This window comes from Lissotriton vulgaris, unplaced genomic scaffold (assembly GCF_964263255.1).
Source record: "Lissotriton vulgaris unplaced genomic scaffold, aLisVul1.2 SCAFFOLD_1362, whole genome shotgun sequence".
Classification (NCBI taxonomy): Eukaryota; Metazoa; Chordata; class Amphibia; order Caudata; family Salamandridae; genus Lissotriton; species Lissotriton vulgaris.
Genome location: NW_028246166.1, coordinates 335,340 through 353,035, shown reverse-complemented (window position 1 = coordinate 353,035; position 17,696 = coordinate 335,340). Strand labels below are relative to the sequence as shown.

The following is a 17,696-nucleotide window of genomic DNA, read 5'->3' as shown; positions in this document are numbered from 1 at the left end:
ACCGATCCTCAACACTGCACCATCCTCCACCCGCGGATACGCCGCCAACCAAGGCTCCATCCACTCCAGCCTAACCAGCGTATGAGGCTTTTCCCAAGGCTCCGCCCCACCCCGGCCTCCTCCCCGCCCGCCCCCCTGCGCTCCTCCATTCTGCGCTCCTTCAGTCGTGGGCTGCTGCCCCGGCGGTAAGCTGAACCCCCAGCAACGCACCACTGGGTGACGCCGCCCGCACTTTGAGCACTCGTGCCGGAAACAGCACACTGTCCGCCCACACGCCCCCTTATTGAAATCCCAGCAGGCCCTGATCGCGCTCTGACCGTGCGACTCATTCTGTCCCACCCCTACCCCCCGGATGGGGCGGGCAAAAAAGGGGCTCGAGGCCAGCGGCAAACCCCTGGCCGTATAGATGGTGCGACCAAACTTGGCCCCACCCATCGTCCTGCTGGTATAGATCCGAATCCAGCTCCCCCCATTTCGCTTCCGGGTCTGCCGCCATGCGCCCGGAACTCCTCATCATAGTGTGACCAGGCGTACCCACCGTATGTCACCTGCGCCCTCCGCACCACGCCCATGTACTTAAACAGCGCTATGGACCGATCCGGGAATTTTTCACAATAGACGCTGGCGTATATTATAAAGGTCGCTGACCAATTGTCAATCGTCAATGGCACTTTTGGGCGCCTTGCCAACTCCTGCTCTTCCTCCTTAGACCCTTCTTTGGACGTCAACTCCCTGTGCAACAGCTTCAGTATGTCTATGTATTCTCCCTTCCAGATTTTCTCCCTCGTAGCTATCGACAGGTGCGCCCCTAGCAGCTTCGTCACCCCCATATACGGGAGTTTGGGCACCGGCACCACACAAGTCTTCCCCCCCCCCCTCTGCGGCTACCCCCGCCGTCGCTCCACCTGCCACCGAGTCCCCTCTAGCGCCCGATCCGCCGCCACCCGACGACACCCTGCCGTCCGTGCCTACCCCTGTGTCCTTCACATACCGGCCTTTGACCAGCCGTCCCCCCTCCTCACCTCCAGTGTCCGTCCCCACCGACACCTGTGCACAGCGCCGCTTGCCCGAACCACTCCCGACTCCGTCTCCCGCCTTACCTGGTGTCAAGGTCGGCGTCCGTGCCGGGTCTCGCCGCCTAACCAGTGGAGCTGAGGGGGCCGTCACTCTGGGCGCGTCCTGCTTTGATCGTACCTGTAACACACTGCCAACAAGATTACTCAATCACCCCCCCTCCTCCCGTATCGCCCCCTCCTCCTCAGACTCCCCCACTCCATCACCAGGTAAATCCCGGCCGCCCTCCAGGGCTCCAGCCGGCTCAACCCCGCCTTTTCTCTACACACCTGCATCAGATCCAACAACTCCACATCCTCTCCTCGCTGTACCACTGCACTCGCACCAAAAGCTGAAATATGAGCTTCCACAGACACCCCCGTACCCCCGGCGGCCGTGGCGACCCTTCGGGGGGGTGGGCTGGCGGGGACCTGTCCCGCCACTGTCCACTGTGGTCCCATGGTGGAGCACAACCACCCGTACAAGGCAGAGCCGGCCCATCCTCTCGGTGGAGCGGAGCCGCATGCTGCTCACCCTAGCACCTCGTAAACATCTTCTGCCAAGGAAAAAAGGTGGATTCCAGCATGCCGGGGTAAAAGGGTCCCTCGTCTCCTCCCTACCCGCCACTCCTCCCCCAACACCACTGTGCTCCTCGCCCCCAGCCCACTGAATGGCCGCCTCGCCGGGTGCCACGCTCCCCCTGCTCCCCACCCCACCCCCCAATCCCACCACTGCAGACCCGCTGACCCCCCAACCTGCCCCGCCCAGCCCCGTCATTCCAACTCAGCCCGCACCCCCCTGCGCATCTCCCTGCCCTTCCCCCCCTCCCGGTATCTGGCCCCTCCCTGCCCCCTCACATCCCCTCCCCTCGCCCCCTTTGGCGACGGAGACCTGCTCGGGCCCACCATGCTCCCCCTCTCCCCTAAAGACGAGGACCCTCAGTCCAGCTCACTCTCCCCACCCACCTTCCCCCCAAACCTCCCCCAACCCCCTCCTCTTCCACCTCTGATTCCTCCACCAGTAGTGGGGACCCTGCCCCCCTGCAATCTCCCCCTCTCCCCTCATCTGCACCTCCCCCTGCTGCCCTTGCGGCCCCCCGCCTCAATCACCTGACCCCCCCCACGACCAGGATCCTCATTCCCCACCCCTGCCTGTACCACTGCCATCTCCCCTCGTCCAGAACCCGGGTCCCTGCTCCCCCCCCCACGACCGCCCCCCTACCCCCATGCCCCTTCCACAAATGCGAGCACCAGGCTAGCTGTCCTCCCTCCGCTCCCCCCAGCCCCCGCGTGCCACGACGCCTCACAGCGTGGCCTCGGTTCTCTCCCTCCCCATCTACATCACCCCTCTTCCCGCCGCCAGGAGCCTTCCGCGGCCGAGACCGCGGAGGCTCACAGGCCCACACTGCTGCCGTGGCGCCGCTCGCAGCGCGCCGCAGTGGTCTTACCTGAAGGTCGGGCCGCACTACGTCCATGCGGCCTGCCTCCTGCAGCAGCCGCAACACCTCCTGCACCCGGGGGTCCCTCAAAGCCGCCATGCTCCAGACACCGCAAAGCCGGCCAACAATCGCCGCTGCCCACCGCTCGCAGAGACAACAAATCACCAGGAAGTCCCGCCACACCGTGTATCCTCCTGACAACGCCTCCGCACCGACGCAAGCCTGGCCTACACACAAGAACTCCAAAAAACTCGTCCCCCAACTGCCTAGTCCGGCTGCTGTGTCACTGCACACAAATGGTGGGCAGTGACACAAAATGTCCAGTAAAATAGCCTTCCAGCCCAAAGACAGCCCAAGAGCCCTCCCCCAGCCCAAACAGCCCAAAGCCTGTCCTGGTGCCCAGCACTCCCCCTCCCCCCTACTGCCCCAAAACTACCCGGGGTGGGGGGGGACAAGCCTCCTGCTACAATTATGTCAGTGTCCCACAGAAAAACTCAGTTTTCTAGAGGGAAAGTCAAGAAAGGCCGTTGCACCTAGATTATATGTGAAGCTTTAGCAATGAATGTCTGACAATGCAAGATGATCTTCTCTCCTTTGCAAACAGGTTATAATGGGATGAGCACACCCTACTTATAATGCATTATTCAATGCTTTTGTGTTAAAATTAAGGCATTTATGACGTAGACATGCACACCGCTGTAAATTATTTTGGAAAAGCTTAGTCCAAAAGAGTTGATTTACCAAGTGTAGAGGATAACTGAATTACTGTGAACTCTGGGATACGCCTGAATCAATAAGGTTACTCTAAGGCCCCCGTGCATTACTTGCACTTGAGAGCTAAATAACTCTCTCATGAAACAATATTTTGTTCTTCACAGATACTGTAAGTGTGCAAGAGGAGCATCTTGTGTCAGGGAAAAGAGACGGGCGAGGGAGGGGGTGGGGAGTGGATGGGGACAAAAAAAGTACCTGCTGCCCTCCAGGATCGCTCTCTTCTACTCCTCTCCGCTGCAGGCAGGCACAGGCTCCCAGACTTCCCTGCGGCCAATCCTGAAGTTGCTCTCATCCATTGAGAGCAGCTTCAGGATTGGCTTGAGCGCGGATGATTTGCTCTTCGAGACAGACTGGGAGCCTGTGCCTGCTCTCTCCAACACAGCAATGCAGCTTGGGTTGGAGAGAACTAATAAACACCTTCTACATGTACCTGATTTGGTCTACGGTGTCTACATATCTACACTAGAACCTGTGGGACCAGCCCACTACAAGAGCTTCACTGTGCATGTGGGTTTGGCCAGCCTGGGACTAGTGGCCAGACATAGCCCACATACTCATTGAAGGCTGTGCCCACCACTCCCCCTCCAGCTTGTTATGACCTAGTCCTGCTCCCAAGACTAGGCACAAGAAAAATATAACAGGTTTAACTCTTTTTTTTCCTGGGATGGGGGGGGCAATGCTTCTCCGCCATAGTGGAGGAGCCACCGCTGGTGTGCAACTGTCGATAAACACACCTGCCAACTTATGCGCACACACCTCTTTTCAGATTCATTTTGCCCCCAAAAAATTTGATGCGCGATATGGTTGATTTGTCATAAGAGAAAGTTTTATTTACATATTTGCACTTTAAGCAATCATAAGACAGTTTAACAGTAAGACATGCATTTAGAATATACAGAAATATAAAATAATTCATCTTCAAAGGATGACTGCTTGTTTATGATAACATGCATATTTTAAGTGACTGCTGCCTATTGTAATCTAAATCGCTATGCACGTCTCATGCAATTGTTCTTATGTAGTGCAACATTCACACCAATATCGTGGTGTTCTTTAGCGTTCATTTGCTGGCCCAAACTGAAGGGTGCCCGTAAGACTGAACCCACAGCAATGAGTTTGTCCCTCTAGCTATGTGATACTGAGAGAATTAATGCCTTTATTTTGTGTGTGTATATACTTCAAGCTTCTATTGCTCTCATTCTTCATATGATCCCTCTTCCCCAGACAGTATCTAGAGACGTCTCAGCATATAGAGGACTATATAAATGCTCTACAACTCAGCATACCCTTATTTATGGCTTGTTAACAAAAAGACTCTGTCATCAGCTTCAAACCACAGAGCTTGGTGCACAAAATGCCTCCCTTCCATCTCTGCATATTCACATATGTTGGCAGTAAGTCTCAAAACCACTGTGACTTGAGGCATTTTTTGCAACTGGCTTTGGAGTTTGAAGCTGCTGTTTGTAGTTGGGGGCCTTCATTTCCTATGAGTATTCACCACTCTTCCCCAATGATGATATTTATCAAAATTCTGTCTCTGAACAGATACACCCAAATTGAGCAGTAACCGTTTAAAGAGGTATCAAGTGCTACTGTATGTATTCCTTTAATATACATATTTATAAATATATATATAATTTCATATAAAAATATAACATCTAAAATAGACTAAAAAATATGAAGACATTACTTCTCAGGAAGATCCAATCTCTGGTACTGATTTGTAAGAAACACATTATACAGTCTACAACAGACAGAAATTACCCACAATACCTTGCGATATATTATTTTGTACAATTTCTATGCCAATTTTTAGGAAAATGTTTGTAAACGCCCCGCTACAATGTGGACACACAATAGCTACTAGCATCCCAATTACTTGCTGGTAATCTACATTATTCTAAGTCCTAGTCTTCCACGTCCCAGTCTTTACATATGTGCCAAGACTGGGACTGGGAATTCCTGGGACTGGGAATTCCTGTTTACTCAGGAATTCCCATGAAGTAAGTCGTTCTTCCCGTTCTACTTTTTCTAGCCCCACACTTTGCCCTATACCACTTCACACCAGACAAAACCCAACGTAGCCAGCAAAGTAAAAAAATCTCCATCTGGGGCCAAATGTGTCAAAGGGAGAACGTCAAGTGGAACGAGAGGGTGGTAAGATGACTGGGACAAAAAAGAATAGTACTTGGAGTAATTAAGATTATCTGCAATAAATTGGAACATTACCTCCACATCCATCTTCCTCATCCATAAGTGAATTGTACAAAGCTACGGCGAACAAATGACATCATAAGAAGGCGCAGACCAGGATGCAGTGAAGAACAAGTTGCTTGCCTTAGATAAATGCTTTTTCTGGTAGAGACAACCTAGCCGCAGATTCCACACTTTTTGAATACACCCGAGGCATCAGATGGATTCTGCAAACCTTTAAGCAGTACCTCTGCACACCAAAAGGTATCACCTTGAGCCTCCGCACTGACGCCACTCCACTCTGGAAATGACTTGCACGGCCTACAGGCGCAACTCCTGCGTGCCGACGTCAGTTGCTTATGAGGCTGCCCATGCCCTCAGATGAGGAGCACCAAAAGCATTTGGTGGAAAGTGTGAATATCCCTGGACTTGGGATGTTATGTTATTTACATTTATAAAGCGCAACGGTTACCCTGGGGTGTCCTGCCGTTGATAGCTAACTCTTCTGAGATCAAGATTTCTAGGGAAATTGTCAGTGGGAAATTCTATAAGATAAAAAGCCAAGATTTAAGTTATTTCCTGAAGACGAGGAGGTCAGTGGAGTTCCTCAGATTCCAAAGGAGGTAATTCCAAGCCTTGGCCGCGCAGATGATTAAACTTCTTCCCCCCCTAAGTAGCTTTCTTAGTGGGTGGTACGCTCGCTAGTTTGGCTCCTTGTGAGCGCAGAGTTCTTTTGGGAGTGTACCTTTGACACCGTTGTTTCAAATATTCAGGACCCAGGCCATGTGGTAACTTGAAAACTGTACATAAAAATTTGAAACACATCTGTTTCCAGATAGGCAGTCTTTTGATTCCCTTGGTGACCGATACAAACTTGGAAGTACCTGTCACAAGTCTTGCTGCCGCGTTTTGCAGGATCTGCCGTTTGTTTAGGCGCTGCTTTTGGATATTCAAGTAAAGCCTGTTGCAGTAATCCAGCTGTGATAAAATGAGGGATAAGACGACAGTTTGTATACTGTCTTACGGAAGGAATGGTTTAACCTTTTTAATCAGTTTAAAAGAGTGAAAAGTGGCGGAGCCCGTGACATTTATCTGATCCCCAAAGTTCAGTCTAGCATCCACTATAACATCCAGATTTGTAGCCTTTCACGTAGGTTTAGGGAGGGTACCCAGTTCTACCGGCCACCAGTTTGGGGTCCAGAAATTGGCCTTATTTTCAAACATAAGGATCTCAGTTTTGCCTGTGTTTAGTTTCAGGCAATTCTGTGTCATCCAGATTTTAACTGCTTCCATGCAGTCATGAAACTTCTTGCTCATCCCTGATTCTTGTCCTGGCAGCAGTGACACAACAATTTGTGTGCCGCCTGCCTATGAGGTAATACTGAAGCCAAAGGATCTTATCAGGGGGGCCAAGGGTGCCACGTATACATTAAAAAGGGTAGGGCTGAGGGATGACCCCTGCGGTCCTCCACACGGCAGAGAGAAAGGTTTGGAATAAAATTTCCCTAGGGACACTATTTGTGTTCTGCTGGTTAGAAAGGGTTTTAGTAACTTCCATGCCTGGCCCTGGACTTCACACTCCAACAAACAATCCATCAGGTGATCATGGTGGACCATGTCAAAGGCCGCAGAGAGATCAAGCATGATTAGTGCAAACTCACCTCCCTGATCAAGGGCTTGCATAATTTATAAGGGCGAACTCAGGACTGTACCCTTCTCTAAACCCATATTGAGTGGGATCTAGCTGCTGTTTCTCATAAAGAAAGGCACTCAGCTGGGAGTTCATTACTTTTTCAACCACCTTCGACGGCAGTGGCAGGCAAGATATTGGCCTGAAATTATTTGGGTCCCTAGGATCGAGGTTGTGTTTATTCAATAATGGAAGCATTGAAGCTATATTCCAAATATTGGGGAAGTCTCCCGTTTCGGACATGGCATTGGAAACGGATGTGAGAGCGGTGGCGATAGGTTCCAGGGCTAGTTTGACCACGGGTACTGGACAGGGGCATAGGGAGAATTTTACAAAAAATGGGTAGTAGCGTTCTCTAGAAAGAGAAACGTCCGCACATTCATTAGCCTCACTATAATTAATAGTGTAGTTTAGACGTGGAAGTAGTAAATAGAATAATCAGAGTTAAAGGATGGGTGCTCAATTAACCCTAGCAACACCTACTACCCAAAGGTGTATGTAGTACTACCAAAGTGTGCATAAAGCAACAGTACAAAAGAAAGGGCTTCGGCCAGCACACCTACAGTCACTAATAAGTCAGTAAGCCAGTGTTTACAATCAATGGGTATCAATAGCAGCCACTCCAACGCAATAGAAATGACATTAACAACAGTGATAATCGTCAAAAAACAAGGATCCAACGCATGTGGTAATCTTGATAATCTTTAGTCCAAATAGTATTCTTAAAACTTCCCAGCATACGACTTGCCGACACGTGTTTCGTCTAAAAGATTTTTTCAAGGCAATAGTGGCAGTACACTGATCCGTGGTCTGCGGCGGTCGTTCCCAAATCTGGACTCACATTCATATATAGCCCCCATGTGGGCATGCGCTATTGTAAACCAATCACAAAATAATAAATGGTGAGTGAAAAAGTCGCTATTTTATAATGTACTGAAGAAGCCCTCGTGTTACTGCCGTCCAGAAAACTACAGTTGTTGCCAGGTGTCATCTAATCCAATATATCTTCTCCTGAAAAGTCTACAGAGTCGTAGTCAGATCCACCACTACATAATATTGGAGTCATGAACCTTGATAAGTCCCGACCAGCATGATGCTCGTATCCGTAGTCCCGATCAGCCCAAACGGGGCGTAGGGAGACCCTGATCTGATTGAGCCAAGAAGCGTTTTTGTATCATTTGTAGAAAGTGGGGCAAATTTATCGAAAGCGGTAGGGGGTGATAACTTGCTTGACTGCCATCATCTAGTTTCCTGTCTCTCCCTGCGGGAGGTGTTTAAAGACTGAGAAGATGGCTTCCACCTTGTTCTGGAAAAACCCAGCAATTTCCTCGCTTAATTCTTGATAATGGAGGAAGTTTGGAAACTAAAAAGAAGCTTGGAAACAAAACCGATACACCATTTTAGAAACTCTTCAGTGCTTGGCAAGGGACATAGAACCAGAATAGAAGAGGAGCTACCCAAAAGGCCTGGGTAATGGTCCATTCCTCCGGTGACTTCTAGATTAGATCATTCAATTCAAGCCAAAACAGGCTAGTGCCAAGAGAAGGCAAGTGATTAGAGTATACTGACCACCTTTCATTTCATGAAAGTCTTTCTGGAGGTGACATCTAGCTGCAAAAGGCACCCAAGAGTAGTGGTACAGGACCAAAGAAGACCAAATTTAATGTCTGAAATTAAGCGTGTCTTGAGTTCTGCTGTATCCAACAAGGCAGTGAGATAGTCATCTTTCTAAAAGACACTGAAAATCTTTCAGCAATGTTTGAACGGTAAAGGTGGAGTAACCAGGTCAGACTTTTCAGAAGCCAAAAAGAATTTGGAGGCCCTGCTGGTTAGGATAGAATTGACTTCAGGAACCTGGAGAAAAGCATCTTCAAAATGAGTTTACAACGCCTAATAAGAAAGCTCAGACAACCAGTTTCATCGGTCTTCCATGCCTTCAAAAGCAGGGCTTCTATGGTCCTATGAAAAAGCATGGGGTCCACAGCATGGAGTCAAATACTGTCCATAGAAAATCCATAACCTCTTGATCAGGAGCCTGAAGCTGCGCCTGAGCACAGAGTTCCCTCTGTGAAGGGGGTTCTGATCATCATCCGTATCACGAAATGGGATGAGGAAGATGAAGGAAGAGGTAATTCATTGTTACTAGGTTTCAGTTAGCACCATCTTTATTATTAACTGTGACATAGGAACTTTACGCTTAATGTTTAGGCACTTTAGCATGCTCAATATAATAAGCAGTGACATTTTGCACATAGCATTGACTGTATAAAGTGAGCATGGCTAGCTGACATGACAGTATTGCATGTCCCACTTACAGATCCTCATAGTGTAGTGGTTTTATAACTCAAGTCACCAGAGCAACAGTGAAATATCTCACTGAGAATCTGACACTCTAACACTATCCATAAAGCTGTTGATCATATCACTGATCTCTTCAGTAGTTTCTACTGGGATGTTTGGACTAGTTGAGTAAATAGAATAATGTGGGGACCCTTGGCCTGAGAACATCGCATTAGTATAATCACTGTGCTGCCAATTTTCTGATTGTGCGACACTTGATGCAGGAATAGGAACTGGGTGGTAGACACTGAGGTGTGAATTTGAATACTGCATATTTTGTGCATGGAGATATGGCTCTGCTGCTCCGGCTGCATGGCTGTTGCATGGGCTGTGAGGCATTTGGCAGGTTTGCAGACAGCTGCTCCTTTTAAAGGTAGTGTAAATGTCCAGTTTTGCAATGAGAGGTTTGCCTACATCCACCTGCTTGGTCTCCTCAACAGTCTCGTCCATTCCTTCATACTGATAGTGCAGGCAAACTGTGAAGAGTAAGGGCTCCTATGGAAAGGGAAGGTCGAGACAAAGAGAAAGATGTATGTAAATAAAAAGCAACACATGATGCAAAGTACTCATGAATTAACGCAGAAATATCAACACATACCAACTCCCATAAATAAGTCAACACTTTGAGGAAAAACATACAAGCAATTATTTTAAATTGAAAGAATATTTACATACATGCATGTCACTAGTAGCGGGTAATCAAACAGTTACATACTATAGAGTGTTGACCTGGGCCTGGCTGCTATAATATTGGTTAGAAGTAATATGTAGATAACCAGGACAGGTGTACATTCAGGCGTTAGGGTGGAGCATGAAATAAGTGGTATATAAAGGACACACCTTAAACGAAGGAAACATCTGTAGTAAGTAGACCACAGACTAGCAACATGAGATATGGCAATCCTATTCCATGCTGCTGCGCCAGGTTCTGCAGTACTGTAGCTATATTTGCAGGGGTGAGAAGTCCCTCTACTTTCTACGAATGTCGTGAAGGTACAACATCACTCTGTTAGTTGAGTTATTTTGGCTGTCTGGCGGCAGAAATGTAGCCAGATGTTGCAATAGTGGACTTTATCGAATGATACTTGGCGGTCTGTGGGGAACTCGAGGTCCAGAGTGCTAGAGGCACATAGAACAAAATGAATTTTCAATAATGTTCTAATTATACAAAAGTACAGAAAAATATGGAATGACTGGGATTTTTAATTTCTCCCTTTCCTTAACCTTGGTAGTTACATTAATTGCAGCTACCTCAATCTCCTACAAGTGGTTTGTCGTAACTTGAATCTCAGTTGCCGAGACACCCACTCCTTTAAGTATGACGATTATGCCACTACTGTAAGGGGCATGTCAAATTAAACTCAGACAATGTGAGTGACAGCAGGAGGGTGAAGGGCCGTAGTTGTTAGTTGAGGTAGAGACTAGAAAGGCCCTTTTTGCTGATTTCTACCTCCAACTCTCTAATAACGGAATTAATATTGGAACATCACTTTTCTAATAAATCACATTTTCTTGGAGGTGGAGTCGATGAAAGACAGTGAAAACAGTCTGTTTTGGCAAGCAAAGTGTGTGCAAATATTCTAGGCCTCTTGATTCTCGATTAAATAGTGTTGTTTAAATTGGTGTTTTGGGGCCCCAAATTAAAAAAATAATATGACACACATGGGAGTCAATGGCATTTGCAAATACTAGTTTTGCCAAGAAACAGAAGATATTCTTTAGGTAATGCAGGCGGAGTGTACATGTGGATATAATAGGACATCTGGGAGGTTCAATCTGGCATTGAATCAGGGCCCAGGCTAATGCACAGGAAAAAGACACTTCACTGGTCCAGTAGTCTTCCTCAGTACCAGAATATCAGTTTTACTTGCATTTAGTTTAAACTAGGACTACTCACCTGCTCCCTGAGCTGCTTCTGCATATTTGGAAAGATGGTTCCGACAACACTGTGCTATCCTAGCAGATGACAAATGAGTGTCACTGTCCTACTTGCAGAAGCCGCGGGAGTGGATTAATTTGGCTAAACATGAATGTAAAAATTTGAGAATAAGAACAGACGCTTGGGGGAAATCTTCAATGGCGTGTGCAAGGGTCAGATAGGTAGGATGCCAAAAAAAACGAATGAAAAAAAATACAAATCCAGTCACTCTATGGAAAAACCAGCCTGTATGACCACCCATAGACAGCCATGCAAGAAATTATGATCGATAACGGCGAAAACTGCCAACAGATTTAAAAACCTCAGTGTAGAGACATTCGATGAATCAACCACTGATGTCAGACCTTCCAGGGAGCTCAGAAGAATGGACTTTTTTGTTTTGTACCGAAACACATTGTATGCCGTTTTGAGGTTTCCCTACCTACTATTTTAGGTGTCGGCTACAAACCATTTTAGCTGTCTGTTGGTTAGACCTGTTGTTCCAAATATACATAGAGTAGGTCTTGTTTATGCCCCTTGTTTATGATTGGATGGCTTTGCTTTCGATCTCAGTTTTCTCTTCTTAATTCCATGGCGTTCCTCCCTATTCTTGCGTTTGTCCCGGCAAGAAGTATTTTAGACACGTGGGGTGCTGAGTTGAATCCTTCCACTGCTCACATTCAGACACCTACTTTTTCTGTTGCTTTTGGTGCTCAATGAAAGCCTGTGTTTTGACATGTTCTCCCGCCTATTTTTGTTGACTGTATTTAAACACCATCGCTGTTTCTGTAAGCCAACCAGCCACATCCCCTTTGTGCTGTTTCGCTTCCACTTAATGGTTCTTTCTGTTGAAAGTCACGCACTCTGCACCGAAAGCACCATAACCTAGGCTTTAAATCCGAGTTGCTTTTCCTACACTTGGCATGTGGCTTTCATTAAATTACAACTTTCTTTTGATCACTGTGTTTCAACTTTTATTTCACACTGCCTCAAAAGTAGCTCAGCTGCCCTGGTCAGGACTCGAACCTAAGACGATTAATTTAATCTTACAGGAGCATCTTTCATGAATTTGAGCTTTCCCGTTAATGCCAAAACAAGTCTTCAGTGTGTGTCTTTTTAATGTTCAACCTGCAGGTAGAGGCTCCTTCTCGGTGCTAATTTGTCACTTGATTATGTCGAACTGTGCCTTCGACTATATAATTCAATGTGTTTACTTACAAAGTCACCCATAACACCGACTCACGGTGCAACTCGGACAGTAACGGACAGGACACTAAAATGGCACCTCTCTGACTCCTCTAATTTTCTGTAAATAGACGAAACATTATAAACAAGCATTGTACAATTAAAGGAACCGAGATCATCACGGGTACAGCGGGGGAACCTCAAAATCACCACCAAATACCACGGCATGTGTGGAGCAGTATTCACGCCCCTGCAGCTGTGCCCCTCCCCCTGGAATAGCTTCTTTCACGGGCTGTGTATTTGTGTCATTACACAAGGACTCCAGTGGTGCGTGACATAAGATGGCTGCAATTTGGTGAGCTCTGCAGTTCCGGCTTCTGATCCGATGGATGACGCATTCAAGCAGTTATTACTTAAATCCCTAGTGACTTTGTCTCCTTAAAAGCAGCTTTCGAGCCAGATGAAGTGACACGTGCCACTGGCGGGAAACGAATTTAATCAACATTTCAGTTGGGTGAGCGCAGCTTTCGGGACACAGTGAAGATAGATCAATTATTGAGACTTGTTTAAAGCTCTCCAAAGAAGAAAGCAAGAAAGGAAGAAATTCATTTACTTGAAGGGCTGTTTTTCCTGTCAGTCGTTTCGCTGGAAGTAAGGCTGCAGGGGGTGCTGCAGCACTCCCACATGGCCAAGACAGAGTTCAGAATGTAAATGAACAACACAGATGCCTTTAAATTTAGCTTTTTTCTTGTCACAGAGGTCCAATGTCAGGCTCTGCCTTCTGACAAATTGCTGCTCATTCTTTTAACATGGAGATTGATGTTTACTTGTCTTTCTCTAATTGCAAAGTCAGAGGAGCTTTTAAAGTGAACTATGTGACAATCTTGCTGGGTGAGGTGTAGGGGGTGCTAAAGAAAAGGCTGTAGGGTGTGAACTCTTTTATAGCACACAACAAAACTTAAATACCTGAACATGAACTGTACAAATATTTGAAAACATAGCAGCAGCAGGAAAGAACAAATGAATCAGGATGTTATGTATATTCCTGAAGTGTGTTGGCAACAAAGATTTTAATGGCATCAAAACTGACACTTTACTTGGTGATGAGCAAATAATAGTCACTAAAATCGGATTTCCACACATTATTGATCTTGTGCTGTGTAGTTTCATCACAAAAACTACATGTCTGTGCAAATGTAATGACCATTCCAATGGAAAATATGTTGGCTGTAAATAATAATGTGCTAATACACCATGGTTTAGCCATACATTTGCAACAGTGTGCTTGGAAATGCCCCACCAGCAACAAACCACATTCTCACCACTCTCCTGCTGCTTGCGTGCGGCTCATTTTCTACCTTTGTTCTTTTTGAAGTTTGGATTTCTCACAATCCCTATGACTTCAGTAACATAACATTGATGTCAGCAACCCCTCTCTGAAAATTGTTCCAGCACCACTGCTGAGCACTGCCTGTTTCACGCAATGCTCTTCAATGAAAGTGTTAAAAAGCCACTTTAGCTAATTTCTCCTAAACATGTTGTACACAAATTAAATGTGTATTTATTAATGAATTGGAAGGCTTCTTTACCTGCCACAAGCATGTCATGGAAATCAACATCCATTTTTCTTTTAATGCCATGTAGAGTCCTTTGTTGAAGTTGGCAATTATAATCAGGGTCACCGGAATTGTGTGATTAAGTGGATGCTACATTTTACACACAATTATGAATTTGCTGCATGTGCCATTTAATCCATAATCTGCTGCATATTCAGCAGAATTTCGAAACAAAATAGTTTCTAACTCAAATGGATCAAAAGTTAAACAAATTTGGTGATACGTATCCAGCGCAGGTAATGGTCTTTTGCAAAGGTTGGCTAGTTATTTTTCAATTGTCTATTATTGTATTTGGTTGTTACACCAGTACTAATGAGGTAAAACCTTTGCCCAGATAGTGTTACCATGTCTAAAAAAACAAAATAATGACGCACTACTATCACACTTTATGCTGTATTTCGCCACATAATTTGCATTTTCTTGCTGCATAATTTGGTCCTCTCATGTTCTATATTTCCAGTGGCACTGACTGAAATGAACTGTTCTGCTAGGCAGTGTGGGAGGGTGCTGGAGGCACACATCTGTCTATTTAATACTTTCCATTTTTTCTGCTGAAATCTAAAATGACATCCTACCTTTTTGCTGCTAGAAGTACTTTCCTGATTACTCAGAAATGAAATGTTGCTTTTCTGGATTCTTGGTCCTGACTTTAAAACTGGTTTAAATTCATGGACTTCATGAATTCATACCAGTGTAGAAAATTATCGGAACTGAACAGAGGCCTAAGTCTTAACACACAGGCATACCCAGGAGAAGTGTGGCTCAAGTGGTTGAAGCGGCAGACCCTGATGCAGAGGTCTGGCCCGGACCAGGGTTCAATTCCCCGCCTCGGCGGGTCTTGGGCTCAAATTTCCCCAGACCTGACAATTCTCGCCTCGGTGCCTATTCCAATCATGGAGTCCCACTCTGCAACTCTGGGCAATAGCTTGCTTAATCTCCACAAGGGCCCCTCGCGGTGGGATGCCTGGCTTTCACCTTGGGGATGCCCAAAAATGGGTTATCTCGCAGGGGAATACCAGGACGGGTTCCCTAAGCAAGCGCCGGGAAACCCACTGCGGGTAGCTGTGCGCTATACAAGCTCAAATACATTTACATACCCAACTTAGAGTAATAGTAAAGTTGTTTATTTACAGCACTTAGAAGTGGCAGAAACTATTATGAAGCAAACACAAGGAGATGATGGACGGAGCGCTGAAACTTTCCAGACACGCACCCCCAGTCACAGATCTGGGTTGAATCCATCATCGTTCTTTAGCTCACTTGACCACCCCAGTTCAGACACAGCTATATGCAAATCAGTCTTGGCCCTGTGCCTCATTGGAACAGTCCAGCTCGAAATACCAAGCCATGTCTTCCCTGGACTGGAAACAAACAATCTGGGACTGGTTTCGGGCTAACAGCCCTTATCAGCCAGGCTAGCTTGAATCCAGTGGCAAAGTGAGCAAGGGACCCACATCTGGGCATACCGTGCCAACTTAAGGCAAACAAAGCAAACACAAGGAGACACTAGAAACTTTTATGACCTGGGACAGCAGAAGATGCCATGAGTAATTCATTTTACTCTGATTTTAATGAACATATTGGTGGAGGAGTTAATGTCTTACATGCTTTATATATATTTATTCTCATTATGAATACCCTAATAATGCACAGTTGCTTCGACTTGGGCATGTTACTACAGGATAAGCAAATGACACTTAACACACTCTAAAGAAGTCATTAATCGGTGGAGCAAAATAATGAGAATACCGGTTTTAAAAAAAAAAACAGAATGCCAATTATACAATTTATTCTCGACCTGAGTTTGATACAGCTCACCACCTATACCATTAGTGGCAATAAAAGCACATTATTTATTCAAAAACAGCCTACACAATTCGAAATTAGCAAGTAGAATCAGCAGGTCGTTTTGACTAACCACAACCCAATCCATTCATAGTTATAAAGTTTACCTAAATATCAAACTACATTTCGGTACTTTTCCTCACCATTTTAAACGGAATAATTGAAAATACAAGAATTACAAGTATAGGACAGAGTAAATAAGGCAGCAAAGATATGTACCTTTAACTTTTGTAATGAACTTAGCCGCGTGTACAAACAGTGCTTTGGGAGGTCCTTTGACACTAAGTAGCTGCCAGTTTCCTCAGGAGTGCCTTTATTGGTCAATTTGGGATCCACGTCAAGGTCCTGGTAACACAAAATAAACACAAGTCAGTAACATATGCAGAATCTAAAAATTTGGCAGGCTGACTGTCATTATTTCGTTCCAGGCACAAAAGGAATCTGAGACTCTGGCTCTAAAAGTTAGTTAGGCATACAACACATTGTTCTAACATATTGCCTTCCACAAAAGAAAAAAAAAGAAAAAACACAAATATGCGTATTTTTTAATGACCTACTAAAATCCATACCTTTTGATGTAGATAGTGCAGGAGTCACATTGCAAGATATTGCGCTATTGCATTTTTCATATTATGCATGCATTATGAGCACCTCATTATGTATATCAATGTGCATATCTGGAAATATAATATCATGATAAAATATAAATATAAATGAACTATAAGGCACAACCACACCCTTGAAAGGAACTGTACTTGTAAGCATCCAATGCATTCTCCCAAAGATTTCTAGACACAGGTGTATGCTCCATGTGGATGTAGTACAAACTGTTACCATTTGGGTGTGTGACTCAGTGAAAAGATGAATTTTTAAACAAATTGTAGTGTTTGAAGATAGAGTGTGACAACATAGGATTGACTTCCATTCAAAAGATACAAGACAGGGTCTGCAGTTCTTATTTGATGCCATATTCCTCACATTTGACAGAAGAAGAGCACCAATAGTTGTGTCATGGTCCATTGTCCCGCATTAGCAATCTATGACCAACTGGCCCTGATGCACTATATCTCAAATGATTCTTAATGGGCAATGTTTTAGTTAGCTACTATACTTACTGTACCCACAAAAACATACAAATATAACTAATTTTGAGAAAGTTCATTTTCTGCTTAAGAATATTGTTGAGTGTTTTGTTTCCACTTTACCTTATTACAGTATGATGGCCTTGGATCTCAGGAAGACTATGATGCTCCTGAACCTGTACTCTTAAGAAGGCAACGTTTCTTATAGTTCCTAAATATTTTCCTGTATAACAGATTTTACTACTGTTTTGTATAACATCACTTATTTCCATAACCAGTGCACTTATTTTCTTTTTCTGATATTTATGCAATGTTTTTCTAGCTTATTTTGCTTCTTTTCTGTACCATTTATGTTTATTGTATTGACACCTCTTTTTGCTCAATAAACTTTCTTTGAACTTAAAAAAAGAAGGCAATGTTTATTAAAAATTGAAGGCCAAGTACTAAGTAGAACCTTTAGATTGTTTCAGCGTAGAGGCCAATAACCCAAATCACATGGAGGTGACTTTTTTTACTGTACAGTCAATTGCCAAAGTGGGTTAACAGATGAACCTGTATGTAG

At 45.3% G+C, this 17,696-nt stretch overlaps 1 protein-coding gene across 1 annotated transcript in view; it reads right to left on the bottom strand.

The window, feature by feature from the left end:
• Positions 1–7,703: 7,703 nt before the first annotated feature.
• LOC147666124 (mucosa-associated lymphoid tissue lymphoma translocation protein 1-like) overlaps positions 7,704–17,696 on the bottom strand; it is a 315,600-nt gene continuing 305,607 nt past the window's right edge. Inside the window, exons 12-13 of the mRNA XM_086949286.1 lie at positions 16,272–16,397; positions 7,704–9,983 (exon numbers count right to left, since the gene is read on the bottom strand). Coding sequence (XP_086805412.1) covers positions 9,522–9,983; positions 16,272–16,397 — 588 coding nt within the window. The 3' untranslated portion in view covers positions 7,704–9,521. The remainder of the gene's footprint in view (positions 9,984–16,271; positions 16,398–17,696) is intronic.